General features: G+C 50.8%; 1 protein-coding gene across 1 annotated transcript in view; it reads right to left on the reverse strand.

Annotated features, from left to right (window-relative positions):
- Positions 1-4,807: 4,807 nt before the first annotated feature.
- Positions 4,808-18,030, reverse strand: part of ABHD2 (abhydrolase domain containing 2, acylglycerol lipase) — a 100,771-nt gene continuing 87,548 nt past the window's right edge. The window contains exons 8-11 of the mRNA XM_032342051.1: positions 16,489-16,599; positions 14,038-14,107; positions 12,445-12,529; positions 4,808-10,728 (exon numbers count right to left, since the gene is read on the reverse strand). Of these exons, the coding sequence (XP_032197942.1) occupies positions 10,532-10,728; positions 12,445-12,529; positions 14,038-14,107; positions 16,489-16,599 (463 nt within the window). The 3' untranslated portion in view covers positions 4,808-10,531. The remainder of the gene's footprint in view (positions 10,729-12,444; positions 12,530-14,037; positions 14,108-16,488; positions 16,600-18,030) is intronic.

Genomic DNA, 18,030 nt, shown 5'->3' on the forward strand with positions numbered 1-18,030 from the left:
ACTTTCTCATGTGGGGGCACACACATGTGCCTGTGGTCTGGCCAGTGTGGTGGCTGAGGGTCGGCTGGTCTACCTGCACCTGCCCAGGTACCCCAGGTACCCCAGTGATCACCCCTGGGCTTTCCCAGACTTGCCCCTCCTTGTGGGCGTGAAACACCCTGGGTACTGCACCCACTTTTGGGGACAGGACCTTCAGCGATTTCCTGGGCTAGAGGTATAATCCATCTGCTTTCACTCAGAAATTTTTCTGATCCACTGAGAGTCATTGTTCTTGCTTTCCAGTGTGGTTATGTGCACGTATGGGTACGTGTGAATGTACATTCACACACATGCATTGATTTCTTATATCCCTTCTTTCTAGGGTGTGCAGGGTATGCTCATATCCCGGTAGCTTCTTTCTTTATAGTGATCGCAGTTGAGAGTTCATGGTCATAAATGATATTTACATAGGACTCCTGAGCTGGAGGAGGAATCATAGCAGATTATCGCGGGTGGAGGGTTGGGAGGCTTGAGGATTTTCCCCAGACCCTTTCTTCAAACCCTTCAAAATGCTTTCGGAGGTGAGGGTCCCCTTTTCCACATCAAATCTTACACGGAACTCTTATTGGAGTCTGAAAGACGGAAGGTACTCTGGTTACCCGCCAAAGGATCTCCTAGAACATCAGGGGCTGAGAAGGTATTTCAAGTATGAGGGTGTGAACCCGGAGCGGTGGTGCCAAGGGGTCGAGTGATCAGGGGTGGAGACTCACATTCGGCAGGATTGGGAGCCTTGGGGACCCTACGGGTAGAGCTGTTGGTAGGAGGGGTGTGTGGGTGAGGCTGAGGTAAAGAAATTTTCAGAGCTCTCAGGATATACTTCTAGTTGTCTTGTAAAAGAGTTGGTCCCAAATCTGAGGGAAACAAAGGCTGATCCCTCTGGAATGACTTCATTGGTCCCCAACTGCCAGGAGCCCTTGTAAATGCAGCCCAGGCCCACCCTCTGGTTGATGGGGGCTCTAATTTACAAATGAGATCAGGATGTGGAGAAAACTGCAGGCAGATGCCGACAAGGAAGCTCTTGGGGCGGCCTTGGCTATCACTCGGATCCAAATGGGATGCTGGGGTCACCCCTACAATCAGCAGGGCTAGCACCTCAGCTCAGGGTCGGGATCTGACAAGCAAGCCCAGCTGCTTTCCCAAGAGGCGGCTGTGGGGTTGGGGCCCTGTGAGTCAGCTCCAAATGTGGGCTGGCACCGCCCCCTGCTGGTCGTTCCCTGGTACTGCCCCTCCAGGCGCAGAGAACCACAGGGGTATGAAAGAGAGGTGAGGGGAACAGGCCAGCTCTCTGTCCAGAAAGGGTGGTGCCACCTTTGGGAGAACCTGTTTGAAGACCATAAATGTTAATGTTAAAATCAGCCACGTTCAGCCTCACAAAATCCCAGCTGCCTACATGCTGGATTCCTATGTGTGACCGCCACTGCCACATTCATTAGAGAGGAAAAGGGACAATAAAATACTCTTTTGAAAGCCACCAAGTATGGGAAGGGGGACAACAAAACATGAATTTCATGCCAGCCATTTGCTGCCTGGAATGGCTTTCTTTCTGAAGACATCTGGGATGAGGCTCCGAGTCTGCCACACAGAAGTGAGGGTTTGCAAAGTCACAATGATGCATTTTGGCCAGCCTCACGTGGACTTTTGCAGAATGTTGTCAGTCAGTAGATGGAGGCCATTTGTGAAGGTGTGGGGGGAGGTCTCAGTAGGGAAACGGGCCACCGGCTTCAGAGAGCCTTGAAAGAGACTCACCACACTGCTCAGTCTCTCTTGTTTACCCTAAGGGGTGCCGGAGGACTCTGAGGCCACCTGGTGATCTGCAGAGCTCCCTGGAAGAGGGAAGGCGGGTCCCAGCAGTCAGGAAAAGAGCCGAAGAGTCTCCTGAGGGGTGAACTGGACCATCTTTCAATCCCACTTCCCACAGTAGGTGTGGCTCTGGTAGGGCAGGGTAGAGAAAGCAGCTCACAGGATCCCCAGGAACCTCACGACTAACATTGAGGGGGGGGGTGTCCCAGGACGGTGGGTCTGTCCCTCTTTGGAGCTTGCTAATGGTGCAGAATCTTAGGCCCCTCCTCTGATTTGCTAAATTCAAATCTTCAGTTTAATGAGATCCCTGCAGGCTGGAATTTCTTTCTTTTTTTTTTTTTTTAAAGATTTTATTTATTTATTTGACAGATAAGAGATCCCAAGTAGGCAGAGAGGCAGATGGGGGCGGGGGGAGTAGGCTCCTTGCGGAGTGGAGAGCCCGATGTGGGGCTCGATCCCAGGACCCCGGGATCATGACCTGAGCTGAAGGCAGAGGCTTTAACCCACTGAGCCACCCAGGCGCCCCTGGAATTTCCTGGGGAGCTTTAAAACAATGAGGCCCGGACCCTATCCCCAGACACTGATGTGTTGGTCCGGGATGTGGTCTGGAGATCAAGAAATTTCCAAGCTTCCCAAGTGGTCCAACTAGGCACTGCTGCAAGTCCTGTGTGTTGACATATGGAGGCAGTGAGGATTTGGAGGAAGCCACTCGGGCCGGTTTTAATGTCTAAGGATATAAAAGCCAACTTTGCACTTGGCTCTTTTTTCCTGAGTTGAGAGGGCAGAGAAGCAGGGCTGCAAAAGCCTCTGTGGAAAGGCAGCAGCTGATTCTGGGCGCTGTGCCCAGAAGCTGTCCCACCTTCAGGCAGGGAATGTGTGGGCAGGTATGCTTAATTTCTGAAGGTGATCATATTAAGGAAGGAAAGGGTTGGGACTGGGGTCAGATGATGCTTCTGTGTGGCTGGTCAGCACTGCCAAGCCCAGGAATGTTTTTGAAAACTATATCCAGGCCCAACTCAGCTTCTCCCGTGGGCCCAGCAGTTGAGACCCCCAGTGGAATCTGCACATTGTTTTCTTCTGGTTTCTACACTGTCCCCGGAAGTGATTTATGAGTGAGAACCAAGCAGACGAAGCCAAAACCACTGCCCAAAATAACACTCTCACTTTGAAGAATATTCTTGTATTTGATCCTCTGTTTCCAGAGATAGGCATTCTTATAATTATTCCCATCTTACAAGTAAACCCCCCCCCCCAACTCCTGAGGTTAAATCTTGCTCAGGATAAGAGAATGGTGATGTGGCTAGAAATGGACATTGACCAACAACTCTGGCTCCAAATCCATTGGGCCCTATCACTGCTCATGCTTTATATCAGATGTTTCTTTCTGCGGCTGTGGGAGGTGTGGGTAGGAAGGCGAAGGGGAACAGTGAAATCACAACTTCGTTTATCCCAGATCCGTTTCACCAACCGTCATCAGATAAAGGAGGAACTTTAAGAGGAAACTGAACTGTCTTCAGTACAGATGCTGGGCAGTTCTAAATGGGGGCGGAGAGAATGAATCAGAAGGAAGTTTCTGGGTGCACAGAGTCACGAGGAGAGGGGGCTTTATCCTAACCCCTTTGGGGGAGCAATTCCGTAGTTCAAGGCCAAACTGCCTGTACTGTCTTCCCAATCACGTGGATACAGGTAACCCCCCTCAAAGGGGGATCCCCGAGAGGGAACTGGGGAGAAAGGCGATCATACCTGTGACAGCCATTCAGTTAGGTGTTTGGTCCTTCCCATGGGAAAGTGCTTCCCCGGAGGGCTAGAGCAGAGGGGCCTCCTGATGAAAGGTACAATAAAATTCAGCACCGTTGGGATGGCGACTGACTGTAGGTGAATGTCCCTGAGCACAGATCAATAGGGTTGCCTCAGGAGAGGCTCAGCTAATGTGCCAACCACCTTGGCAAGCTGCTGGCATCAACCAACCCCACATCCTGGACCTGAGATCTCTTCCTTACGGTATTCTTCACAGGTAGTATTGTTTATAAGTTGGTTTTCTTGCATCAAAAGGATCTGGCTGTTTCGTGGGGGAAAGAAGTGGAGGAAGCTTGCTTCCTCGAGAGGGCATCTGTGAAATTTGATAGTGGGCATTCTTAGGTCATGTTACGGGCACATCCTCCAAAACCAACAGTCCGTACTTCCCCTCGTCAGAGGTTTTGCCTAGCCAAGGAGGGAAGAATACTGAGTGCAAAGCTCTTGGGTAGGAGAGCATATGGACTAGTATAACTCTCCTGGTGGGAATGGAAGACCTCAGCTTGGATTCAGTCAGATACAAAGGAGAAGAAACCACCATCATCAATCAACCAACCCAGGATAAGTTTTTTTCCAACCCAATATAATCTTTTTATTATTTATTTGAGAGAGGGGAGAGAGCAAGAGTGAGCACGAGTTGGGGGGCGGTGGGGAGGGACAGAGGGGGAGGGAGAAGCAGGCTCCCTGCTGAGCAGGGAGCCCAACAGGGGGCTCAATCCCAGGACCCTAAGATCATGACCTGAGCCAAAAGCAGACACTTCACTGACTGAGCTACCCAGGTGCCCCCAACCCAACAGGACCTTAATTTAGGTGACGTTCACTCGGTCTTTTCAAAGAACATTCTAGAACATTCTTAGAAAAAGCATGCAAATCATGCATGGCAGTTACCATTTCCATCTCCCCTCACATTTCATCTACAGGGTTCACTTTGTCTAGAGAGTGGGCGATTCTAGGGCTGGTATCTCACGCCCTGGCTTTTGGGCCGGAGAGCTTGGGTGTGTGAGGACTCGCCAGCTGGTCATTTTTTTGGTCATTGCTTGCAAGGCTGGGATATAATCTCTTGTGATAAGAACTTGATGGTTTTGCCTGCTTCCCTCAAGCTCACACTTGGTGAAGGCACAGGAAGAATCCTTTTACACAGAAACTCCCACAGGACAAAGGACACACAGCCACACCACATTTTTAGCCTTTTATTTAAGTAAAGAAATTCCATTGAATCAAAGATAACAAAATTACAGTTCTTGTTTGTAATGATCTTCGTTTACCACCACACAGAATCAAAATAGAGCCAAAAGTCATATGAGAACAGAAAATGATCAAGGACACCGTTGTTTAGTATAATTTCTTAATAAAGGTAAATATCCTCATATTTAGAAAAAATTGCATTGCTAGTTGCAAATCTTGAATGCCCCATGTGCTGGAGGATCCTGTATTCCCCACCCTAAAATCCGGCGGCACAGAGGCTTTCAGAACACAAACTCAAAAAGACATGGTTTTTAGGGCAGCGTCGGACATTTCAGAAAATGAAACCAAACAAAACAAAAAAACAAAAATGAGGAATGTGAGAGTGATGGTTCTCAAAAATCAATCTGGAAGCAGATCTGCCAACAGAAGAACGTGGCTGAGCGAGTCCGACCAGGGAACTTGAGAGATGGAACTGGCCCCGCACGCCGCCCCCCGGCCCTGGTGTGGCTAAGGCAGCTGTAGTGACAGAAGTCAGGAGCTCGGGTGTAGTGAAGGTCTCCCTGAGGCAGTGGGAGAGACCCAGGTCGTCCGGGACTGGTGTGGAGAGCATCTGATAGGACTCTACGCAGACTTGTGCTTTAGGAAAAAGGAAGAGGCCAAAACAAACGCCAGACAAAAGCCAAGTCCTACCCCTGGGATGGACCAAGTCCCCGGGAACGGTCTGGGAGAGAAGTGGCTGGCGTGGGGACCGAGGGGGTCCGCTACGTGGGTGGTCAGGAAGAAGCAGGCCTTGGGAGATGAAGGGTCTCTCTGTAGACGCTAGAAGTGGACTGTCCCCAGTTTATGGCAACAGATTTCTTGGCTAGTGGGGACCAGAATGGGGAGAAGGTAGGTTCTTGTTTTCATTGCTAATCGAGCAGAGTCAAGGTAGATTTGCTCACTGGTTAGAAATAGATTCCAGTGTATTCGTTAGATACACAGATGCTTTCTCCACATACATGCCAGGAGAAACAGTTCAGGGGGGCGGGGGCAGGCTGACTCTTCCAGAAGGGGCAGCTGTCTACTGTCTGGGAGGCTGAGCACGGCTGGCGAGCCAGAGTCTGCAGCCTGCTTCCCAGGCCACTTGGGGAGGGGGCAGGGGTGCCCGGGCTGCGGCGTCCGTCTGGGGGCAGCAGCGGCAGTGAGAGGGGCGAGAGGGAGCATCGTTTGTTCTGGATGGCCTTCCAGTTCTCACTGCCAGCAGGGGCCCGCTCCCCTTCCCTTAGCTCTGAGTACAGTTTGGCAAAAGCAATCTTAGCTTTTGAAGAAGGGGGTCCTTCCTTCTGCTTAGATAACAGAGGGAAGAAAAAACCCTTTTCCTCCACTGCTCAGCCTCTAAATGCCACAGACCGGCCACATTTCACGGCTTTTTGAGACCTCCACGGAATCCAAAGTGGCTCTGGAAACAGAGTGAGGCCCAGAAGGAAGAGAGGCATCGGGGGACGAGACATTCGGCCGGTTCTGAATTGCACGTACTGTAGGGGGCTGGGGGTGCCTAACATAGCGAGGAGCACACAGGCCACATGAAGAGAGACTCTGGCTTTTATGTGGCTTTGCTCCCAGCTGTCACAGCAAGAGAATTTGGATTCCGGTGCCACAGTATCGCTGGAACCCCAGGGGATGCTCTAGGGGCAAGGGGAGACTTTCTGGGCACCGAGAATGCCAGATGATGCTGTTCGGGCTGCTGTGGCGAGAAGCGCCTGGAGGGCAAAACCCTGAGTTCTTTGGATGTGACGTTGTAGGGAATCTTTACTTGGGCTCTAACGATCGATGGCACAGGAAAAGAAAAGCCCCTCACATCTCAGACATCTGCTTGCCTGGCAAACACAAACAAGAACACACGCATTGTTTCTCGGGGCCGGCAGAGGGGATTCTCAAGTCACACGGTTACAAAGGGAGCTCTCAATTCAGATGCCAGGCATCCAGGCTCAGCTATCCAGAAGGCTCGGCTTTAATGAAGACTGTGGCTTCAGAATGAAAGCCTGAGCAGGAAGGCTTTCTGCCCTGGGAAACAGGACTGTGGATCTCAATGCTCTGCCCGAGTCCCACGGAAGGTGGGGGACATTCGCCTTGTTCTAATGGTCAGCACCTGTCCCAGTCACAAGACCACTCGCAGGACAGCAAGGATATTGAGAGGACAACAGAGATTCTAAAGAGAAGCCAGTGAAAGACACAGGGTTTTGGGTGTTCACTGGTAAAGGCTTGATGCAGGGGCTCCCTCTCTCTAAGGCCCCCCAAGATGAGGCTGGGGCCTTGATGTAGCCACGGTCACTTGCTAGGGCTGCAGAAGGCAGGTGGGAACACTTAGGCAAACGATGTGTAAGTAGATGGTCTTCCGGAGGGTCTAAGGTGAGGGCATTGGGGCTCAGAGAGGTGAAGGGATTGCCCTCAGTCCAACGTAAATTAGAGCCAGCTGGGATGAGAACCCAGGTGTCTTGGACCCTGACTCCCTAACACTGGGTCAAAGATAGGAAACGCTCCTCTTTTGGGCATATTTCCCCTCCTAGAGCACGTCACAAAGTCCCCTGCAAGCGTATAATGCTGCAGAGAGGTTAAAAGAATCTAGTGGCAACGAACAGCCTCCTGCTTTCTTTTGCTCTGGAATCGCCACAGGGAAGGGAAGAGTTTTCCCTGAAGTCTGGTAAACTTCCTCCTAACAAAACCTATCAAGGAGATGTGACAGCATTTTCTAGATCATCTTAATTTGGCTGGGATCTGTCACTCATTCGTTGTCTTCAAATTGTCTTAGAGAGGCAGAGAGCGCAGCTGGAAGAAATGTGGGTGCTTTTCCTCCTTGGTGTTTAATGGGTTACCCCTGCGATAGGATTCGATAGGGTTGTCTAGGTCTACGGCCACTTCTATCTTTATTCCGATTTTTAAAATATTCAAACGCTCTTTGAAAATTCGGCCTTGTGTTAGGCCAAAGAGGACCTTCAGAGCAAGAAGAGCGCTCCCATTATCCGAAATGAATGACTTCAGGAAGAAAAGCCAAGAAAGCTGGAGGAAGGAAAAAGCTGACCTACATATAAAATGCCGCTCCCTTGTTGATGAAGCAGGTCTGCAACTCTTGTCAATTCAATGCCTCTGGGCTCTCATTCAGGGACAAACAAGAATTTTCCTGTAAGACCGCCACGGTCACATTCTCATTTCCATGCCTGAGAGCCCGAAGCTGGAACAAAGGACTTCAGTTGATTTCATGTGAGCCAAAATGGAATGTGAGTGCCATTCAGAGTCACACACTAGAAAGATTTCAGCTGGGAAGCGGCCCCCACAGTCCTGTGAGGTAAATTCCGGTCGTGGGGCGACAAAGGCCAGGCCCCAGGCCCGGCCTCTCCTGCATCATCATCACCACCACCACCACCAGGCTCCAGGGACTTCTGGTCCCCCACCAGCCCCCCGGGGTGCGACAACAAGACTGTCTTTTCTCTTCCTGAATGGAGCTGGTACCTGACCACGGCTCTGTTAGAACAGGTCGAGAGATGTGACCTAAGGCAACGGCAAAGGCCCCTCTTGCTTCCTGGGACTGTGCTTCGGGCCCATTCATTTATTGCTTCGTTTCCCTACTTTCACAAAGGGTTCATGGCGACAGGACCGTGAGCGACTCTTCTAGATTACAGCTGTGCTGTTGGGTGGAGGGAAAAGCAAGGGAGGGGAGGGGACCAGCTTCCAAATTGAGGGGGTAGATGATAAAGTGCCCATTTGTGCTAAAAAAACATGGAAAGAAAATGCACTAGGAAAATAACAGTTGGGGGCACGGGAAAGTCACAATGACGAAACTGGTGTGTGTGAGAAATTACAACAAAGCAATGATGGGGGCCACAAAGTCTCAACCTTTTGAGACGGTGGCTGTTCTCGATGGTATTGATTAGGATGATCTGGCGATTGTCAGAAAACTTCAGGATACCGACCGTCATAGTCACGTGGACCGGCACCCAACCACATCCACCTGCGGCCGCGATGAGCGCCCCCCAGGCCCTCAGGTGGTTCCCTTTTACCCCTGAACATCCACACAGACCCACTAGTTATAATCCTATCTGTCCTGGAGCAAAGGAGATGAAGCAAGGATATTAAAAAAAAAAAAAAAAGTGTATCCAGGCAATTTCACTCGTAGTTCCATTTAGTTCCAGATAGCAACTGCTGATTTTTCAAAGTGCAGGGTTTTTAGATATCCAAGTCCTGCAGGACTGGAGGAAAGGAGTACTTGAAACCTCAAATAACATTTTCGTTTGAAAAGATACACTTTGGAAAGATCTATCCAACAGACTATAAATATAGGCTATTAAATTAAAAATCTGGTTTCAAAATAACACCCTTTATGGCTGGAAAGATCTTTCTCCAAACTCAGACCCAGCTTTCGAATTATTTGGTTATCAAAAGCCAGAGCTAGAAAGACTTGGGTTAAAAAAGTAAAATTACCATTGAATGTTTAAAAAAACAACAACAACAAAAGAAAACCCCAAACACCTCTTTCTATGAAAATGAGAGACATGGGAAAAAAAAAAAAAAGGCAAATGATGACATCCACAGGTGTAGACAGGAGAGTTACTCCCAGGCTTCCCTGGAGGGATGGTCTCTCAAACCTCAGTAAGCTGCGTTTGTTATGGATCTTTCCAGATGGCTGTGGTCTTGGCCATCCACCTGGTCCAAGTCCCCCGTTTGGTGAAGAAGAGAAAGTTCAGAGGCACCTGTCCAGGGTCATACAGCCAGGGAAAAGCAGAGTCCGGCGTTACCCAAACTCTTCCCTCCCCACTGGGCCGTCTCCAGAGACATCACACTGCAGCGGCCACTCGAGGGCAGCTAGACGGGACAGGGGCTGCTGCTTGGGAGGCCCCTGGGAGCTAAGAGACCTGTCTACCTCTATGTTTCCATAAAATGAGCTACCCAGATGTTTCTCATGGAAAGGCCCTGCAGCAAAACAGTGTTTCCCGAATTTGCCCGGTGATGAGGATCACGGGGGGCACTTGTAAAAAATTAAAATCTCCAGACCCCTTCCCAGACCCACTGAATCGGCCTCTCCCAGGGGAGGGGCCTGGGAGGCTGAATTTTTAACAAGTGCCCCAGGTAACTCTCATCGTTGGCAAAGGTGCGAGGAGACTTAGAAGATTGTAAGGGAGGAACCTGGCCTGTGACTCTAGGGAACTTTCTAGGCCACGTGAGAAGGAGCCACACGGCCGTGGCAGGAGGCCCAGGTGCTGACACCCCCAAGCGGACCGGCCTCTTCGGCATCGGCTTGTTGGGCGAGGGCTCACCAGGGTCTACGTAAGGACACACACGACCACCACAAAATAGCATACATCCTTCACTGCTCTTGGGGACAAGCCTTTTTGATTGGCAAAGCAAAACTGCTGTTCAGACACATTTTTAATAGGGAAACTAGATGTAATTGGCTTAAAAGCAATCAAATGCTGAAAGTGGACAGGAGGGTGAGAACCCTGTCGCTTGTCACCACGGATAACAACGCAATGGAGAAAACCAGTAACTAAGCATAAAAATAGCCTGGAGCTCCCAGGGACGGCAGCCTACTCCGGCACAGGTGTGCCTGGGGGGGGGTCGTCCCCGCTGATGGCGTGAGGTCAGATCCAGGTCACCGCGGGGAGATGGGGGACCGGAATCCGCCGGTGAGGGACGCGGGTTCCAGGGGAGGCGGCTGGACCGCACCGGAGTCCGGGAGGCCTCACTCCAGCTCGGCCTCCATCTGCTCCGTGTCCGAGCACTGGGACTTGTTACGCTCCCACTGGCAAATGGCGTTGGCGTACTCTACCACCAGCTTATCCATCCACGTCAGGGGCTCGGGGAACAGCACGGAGCCCTCAAAGAAGCCCAGGTGGCCCCCGTGCAGAGGCAGCACAAACATGACGTTCTCCCGTTTCTCTGCGGGCGGGGAGGGAGGAAGGCATCGGAGTGAGTCGGTGACTGGTTACCTCCAAGGCCGGAGGGGCCAGAGCAAGCAGGCCGGGGCGGCCCAGGCTTGTCCCCACAGGTGAAGGTCAGCAGGAAGTCACCTGACTTCCACTCACTCGGCCTCGTTCACCAGATCGGGCACGGGGCGGGAGGGATTAGGTAGGCTGGGCAGGGCAGTGGGATCTAGCAGGTGCTGGAGCGGCGGCTTGGCTTGGGCGAGGAATGGCCACCAGCTTAAGAAATACTCTGAAATCTAAGTGGTTCTCAAACTTGGACATAGATTAGAGAGAGAGTGAGCGAGCACGAGCAAGTCCAGGCACTGGCGCCGCTAAAGCTGACCTGACCGGCTGATTTCAATGACAGTGAGACGTTTCTCAGATTTCACTGAGGCCGGAGGAGGAGCTGAGATTTTGCACGTCTAAGAAGCTCCCAGATGATGACCATGCTAGGTGCTACAGGTGGGGGCCAGGCTTTGAGCAGGGATTCCTCGAGTTTATGCCATTATTTACTAGAGAAAAAGGTTAAGGCAGTGGAGTCCAGCACTTAAAGCTGCAGGCTGTGTTAAAGATGCTTGAGACCTACGGAATGGCCCTGCTGAGCGCTGCTACCCTGGGCCTGACTACCTGATACCCAGGAGTCTGTGTGTGGCTCTGTCCCCAGGTGCTGGGAAAGACCTCTGTGGGGGAGGGGGGGAGGCCAAGTGGGCAGCTGCTTGTGGCTGGGGAGCACCGGACACATCTGTCTTTCCAGGGGACGGACTGACAGGGGCCCGAGCCTCCTGGCCTGCATGGTTCTGGCTCTGCAGGGCCCTTTTCTTGTCTGATCCCCCTTATTCTTCCTTTTCAGTTATTTCATAAATTCTCTGTGACAGCACGAGAGCTACAGTGTCGCTTTGGACATCAGAAGGAAACCGAGCGGCTAGCTTTCACGCAGGGAGCTTTGCTAGCGGGTTGACCGGGTTGACTGGAGGGCCCGCTTTTATCACCCAGCACACCTGCATCACACGCAACAACCACTAGGAGCAGGTCCCTGAGCCCTGCCCGCCGTATTATGTACTCCTCTAGCTTGGGGTTGGGGAGAATGAGTGCCCCACCCTCTGGTGAATACGGGATATTTACAAGAGAAACAGGACCACAGAGGGTGGGGTCTGCATCTCAGTGCAAGGTGCCCTTGGAATTCCCAAGTGTTTCTCTGCTGCCCTCCTCACCCACCCACCCCACCCGGCTTGAAGCACAACATTTCCGAGAGCAATGTTCTTTGCTTTCTCAGTTGCTTATATTTTTATCCTCAAACCAGATGGAGACACTGTCTGTCTCAAGAGGTAACAGAACTGGCTTTTCTGTTTTGCTTTTCGTGTCGGATTTTAAGTCAAAATATCTCTTTAAGTCCAACTTTCAGACTTAATGGAGGCCTAACCCTGACACGATAATTTCAGAGAACACCAGGGAACCCCCCAAAGCCCTCTTGGCTGTGAATATAAGTGGCGGTCATCTCTGAAACCAGGACAGGACATGAGAAGGCTCTGCCCAGGCCCCCTCACAGCCCCAGGACTATCAGGCCCGGCTGAATGAGAACTCTGCTATGAGATGCCCTTCCCTGTAGAGGCTGGTCTTCAGGGGGTGACAGCAGGGTAAAGGTGACAGAATTTATCAGGGCAATGTGCTGAGTGGCTGAGGGAACACTTACCTGAGAGCGATTTGGGGATGGTTAGGAGGCTTTCGTGCACCAAGGGGTCATCAGCTGCATTAACCAGCATGAGAGGCACATAGATCTGCAACAAGAAAATAAGGCAGAAATAAACAATCCATCCTATTTCAGATGCCATTGAATCCAGGATCAAATGCACTACCGCCCATGTCTCTGAAGCAAAGGGAAGAGGGCCACTGCTCAAAGTTTGCTGAGCAAACTCTGAGCAGAGACAGGGACTAAGGGTGCCCCATCTTCCAGGGCAGCAGCATGAATCCTAACCATGTGATCTGGCAGCCTGGCAGGTGGGCGCAGGAGAAAAGCCCCTGGTGTTCTAGGTCACCCACATGCTCTGAGGGAGTGAGGGCAGGGCTCAGTGGGGCTCCCTGGCAAAATATTTCTGAGGATCCTCACGGTATCTCGTTAGCCTACCTTTTCAGCAAAATGACCTTATAAAGAGTTATGTATCCATTCATTCCTTTATAGTGTGGGGGAGGAAAGATGGGAGTGTGCTCCTCTCCAGCCAAGGGAGATTTTCTAGAAGAATCTGAAGGGGAGAACCAGGAGGAGGCTGGTGGATACTGGGAAGCATTCAACATCCATTTTAGTAAGACAGGCTTTTTCCTTTGAGTGCAGATGGACTGATGGGGGGGTGGCGCTCGGACACTACTGAACAGTCAGGCTCCGGGGGTACAGCAGCTGGTTGTGCTCAGCCGGAGGTCTCTAACAGGGGCTCTGGGCAGCTCAACGGGTCTGCAGTGGCTTAAAGGAAGGCACCCAAAGCCTGGGGGATGATGCTAACTGATGGGGGGGGGGCATGACAGATGGCAGAGCTGTAATTCACAGTCACCTGCTTCTGCTGGGTGAGCAGGAGGCCAAACCAGCAGGTGGACACTGATGGGGCCAAATGGGAATCCTGTGTTTGAGTAAAAGGAGCAACTGTCCAGAGACAGAATGATGAGAGACTGGTCTGGTGGTGGTGCAGGTGGAAAACATGGCAAGTTCGAGGCTGGCCACGGATGTCACTGAATCCACCCCACGTTTATTGCAGCTGCTGAAAACTGCATTCGTCTAAGCCAGGCGACCTTGTCAACACACCTGCTCCTCCACATCAGGATACAGAAAAACATCTGTTTTCCCCTGCAATAATCAGATCACGGCAGGAACCTTGAGTTTAGTTCTAGCCGTCACACTAAAGAAAGGCACAGGGGCCAAAGCAAGGGTCCGAGCTAGCAGGACATCTACACAGATCTACGAGGAGCCACGGCAGGAAGCCGGCAAGATCTCACTGTTAAAGGAAGACTGAGGGACCAATGGGTGTTGCGGTAAGGTCAAGGGCTTTTCCGCAGAGGCGGGAGCAGACTGGTCCCACGCAGGACCGAGGGGCAACTCTGGGATTAATGCACGGGGGTCCCCGAGGAACAGAGTTTGGGTCAGAAGCCAAACCCAAGCCAACAGCCTCAGGGGTCCAAGCCCGATACTGGATGAGCTCCCACCAAGACTGCGGGGAGGGTGCTCACTGCGCATGCGCGAAGCTGGAGACCGGGCCACCGATTCGGGGAGGCTGCTCGCTCTGGTCCCGCCCCGACTCACCCGGTGCAGGTACCGCATGCAGCTCTCCTCCTCGTAATATTCCTTCAGGGAGTTATAGCCGTGGAACTTCCTGCGACACACATACGCAAAGGAAGACAAAGGAATCCTTGTCACAAGACCGGACGCTGAGCTGACTCTGCCCCCGACAGGCTCTGTGACCTCAGGCAAAGTCTAACCTTCTCCCTCTGTACAGTGGAGCTAGAGACGGTGCCTTCCTTCACGGCCTTGAGACTGATGACATTAAAGTGCTGCCAGCGCAGTGCCTGGCCCAGTCATCGCTCAGGAAGGGCTGGCCACAGTACTTATTAGCAGGTGTTATACCTTTCAAGTGGGGATAAAACCAGATGTCACTGCCGACACTAGGAAACTGACATGCAAAGGCATTTACAAGAACTTTCTCTTCAACAGAATTTTTCCCTGCAGAGGAACCCGGACCACCGGGAACTGGAAAGGAACGTGTCTCAGGTAATGGGTGTGAGACAGAGATCCAAGTTAGCAAAGTTACATGGAGCTGTAGTCAGAGACATTTAACGGAACTTTCCCTGTTCCTGCACGGAAGTCCAGCCGCTCGGCTCTGCCCTGTGCTCTGACACCAGCAGGCTGACTCAACCCCAGGCCGGAGGATCTCTGGAAACTTCTTTCTGACACATATTAGGGCCTCTGGTTTCTGACTGGCGGTTTTGTTCTATTCTGACTGGGGTCTTCACGAGACCGTGCCTCCCCTGAAGCTGTGGTTATCTTCCACTGCCGGGCTGTGCAGGCATCTCCGCCTGGGAAGGCCCCAGGGGCACAGGCCACACTGTGAGGGCCCACTTGAGGGGGAGAGGCCGAGAGCAGTGGTCATCTCTGGGGCACCTGTCCTCGTGCAAGCAGTCCCTTTGTGGTCTCAGCGGGCCGGGGAAGCACTCCAGTCCTCAGTCCTCCTGGTGACGGGATAATGAGGGGGCTGCCCAACTGGTCATGTTCATGGAAACTGTGACAATCCAGCACAATTCAAAAGGGAGAGCTTAAGGGAGAGTTGAAGAACCTTCGCTTTGGGGCTCACAACAATTCAGAAGATGAATGGAATTTCAGTGTTTGGTTTCTTTCTCATTAGATGCCACAATAAAGTGACACACGATCCAGGGAGGGTGGGCAGAATCCATTCTCACCTTCTCAGCGTACCAGTGATTTTCTGGTTTCTGTCTCCTCTGTTTAAATGTTAACAGGCACATATCTAGGTTATCTGGTGTAAGAAAGCTACTAAAATGCCATAAGGAAGATAATTCCCCTCAGGTCAGTATCCACTTATCTACTAGATGAACCCTAGCTTGCTTTAGACCACGTCTGAAGGTATCAAATGGTCATTGGATGAGTGTTTTTTTTTTTAAGGTTTTATTTATTTATTTGAAAGATAAAAGAGAGCACACAAGGAGGCAGAGCGGCAGGCGCGGAGGGTGGGGGGAGCAGGCTCCCTGCCGAGCAGGAGAACTGCATGCGGGACTCGATCCCAGGACCCTGGGATCATGACCTGAGATGAAGGTAGACACTTAACTGAATGAGTCACCCAGGCACCCCAGGGATGAGGTTTTTAAAGAGAACAGTGAGGTCAGAGATCAACAATTGCTTTTTCCAGCTAAGGCTAAGCTCAGTAAGCTCAATCAGAAAGTATGTGTGCCAGGAAAGAGGACATTGTTGGGTTCTGAGCCTTGGGTGCCTGCAGGGGGCAGGTAGGTGAAGGGTGAAGGAACAAAGTGGGCGGGGTTCACATAAGACACCGGGAGGGGAGGTTTCTTGCTCACAAAGAAAGAGGCTCTGTTTTCCTGCAAAGACAGCTCTCTTGGTCTATTTCTTGTTTTTTTGCTTTTGATAGAGACATGGATGGTTACAAGAAATATTTCCTTTTCCTGTTAATGCAAATTATGTGGCAATTGATCCCTGCCCCAGGGTCCAGGCACGGCAGGTAGGGTAAGGACCATGAACAGCAGGGTGTACGGACCCCAGCTCCCCAGTTCCAGCTCAGTTATGCCACACAGGAGTGCAGAATGAGCGGGACATCTTCTCCTTGTTTTCTAAGAGCAACTAGAAATCTGGATTTTTCTGTGTGATCTTCAGTTTTTAAACATGTACATTCTTTTATTCAAAGAATAAAAAAAGCCCTGGGGCACCTGGGTGGCACACTCGGTTAAGCGACAGACTCTTGGTTTTGGCTAAGGTCAGGATCTCATGGTTCATGGGATCAAGCCCCACGCTGGGCTCCACGCTCCGCAAGGAGTCTGCTTGAGTTTCTCTCCCCGTCTCCCTTTGCTTCTCCCCCTTGTGCTCTCTGTCTCTCTCTCAATAAATAAATCTTTAAGAACAAACAAACAATCAAAAAACCCCTTTACACTAAAGTGGGCGAAGAAAGCCCTCGTGCTGGGCCGACTGGCCTGCAGCCTCCCGCCGGCACCGTGTCCCCGAGCACGCACACACCTCATCACGTTGTCATCAATCTGCATCAGGGACGTCGCTGTATAGAGTCGGCTCAAGTCCGTGTCCTCCAGGCTCTGGGGTTTCTTAACATGGTCTCCAAAAAGAGCTTGCCTAGAATGAGACACAGCAGCAGACAGAATAAGGAGCAGAACGTGAGCCAAATCATCACGGTGGACACTTGAAACATCAGACAATTTTGTCAATTACACCTCAGTAAAGCTGAAAAAACTGTCAATTACACCTCAGTAAAGCTGAAAAAATATTTTAAAGAATGGGTGATGAGCACCGATAGCAGAGCTTGCTTCCTGGCCCCGAGGCAAGCCAGGAGCATCTTTGAGAAGGCATACGGGGCAAGTTAGGACTAGATACCTTCAGCCTTCGGCACGTCCCAGAAGATGAGATTGCAATGTTGACTTTTGAATAACTGCCAAAAGATGATGGCCAAGATCTTATTTTCCTTCTCAGGGGCAGCTAGACAGAGACCAGGTTAGAGTCTAGGTGAATACAGTTGACCGTTGCACAATGTGGGGGTGGGGCGCCAACTTATGGCAGCCAAAACCCATATAGAGCTTCTGACTCCCCCCAAACCTAACTACTAATATCCTACTGTTGACCCAAAGCCTTGCCCATAACACAGTCAATTAACACATATTTTGTATGTTATCTGCATTACATGCTGTATTCCTACAATAAAGTAAGCTAGAGAAAAGAAAATGTTACTGAGGAAAAAAAAATATATTTACGGCACTCGCCTGAGAAAAATCCACATATAGGTAGAAACACACAGTTCAAACCCAAAGTGTTCAAGGGTCAATTGTATTACAAATCCTTTGCAGCAGGGGAGGTCTTAGGATGGGCTCTGTGGTGAGTAGGAGGTGGTCAGCCAAACTGTGGGGGGGGGCTCCTTTTACGGTTGTGGGGGGTCTGTCTTTACATTGGTGCTAACACTGCCGTTTCTCTTTAGGGACTATTTCTGTCACTCAACAAGGAAGACAGCAGTAAACCCATCCAGTGTTGACGCAAGTCAACAGCTCTCCAACATGTCCCCTAAAAAGCTTACGTATACTCAGAACCGTCATCATTTCTCTTAAGAAAAAGATCCATCTTGAAAGGATGATAATAAAGGCAGAGATCACAAAATGTACGCAAGTAGACTTTTAGTCCTGCAAGATCTCAGGCACACAGCTGACGGAGGGCTGACTTTGCGATCTGGCCCTACCAAGTGAGAAAGTTCATCATGGAAACTAAATGTTCTGGTATCTACTCACAACCTCTCTTACAGAGGAACATATTCCCTTAGCATTTTTCCCCCCAAAGATTATTAGGAAGATCATATACCCACAGTTGAGAATTCACAGTTTAAAGTGGCCCTAAAATTTCTAGATGTTGGACTTTCTGTAGTAAATTAAAAAAAAATGTAAACGCACCTAGAGCACATTCAGAGGACTGTCTCATTTTGTTAATAATTACATGATGAACCTTCTGGACTAATTCATTACAGGGCAAGACTGGGTCCTGTAGCAAAACAAACGTTCCCTGGGA

The sequence above is a fragment of the Mustela erminea genome, chromosome 5, assembly GCF_009829155.1.
Source record: "Mustela erminea isolate mMusErm1 chromosome 5, mMusErm1.Pri, whole genome shotgun sequence".
Taxonomy (NCBI): domain Eukaryota; kingdom Metazoa; phylum Chordata; class Mammalia; order Carnivora; family Mustelidae; genus Mustela; species Mustela erminea.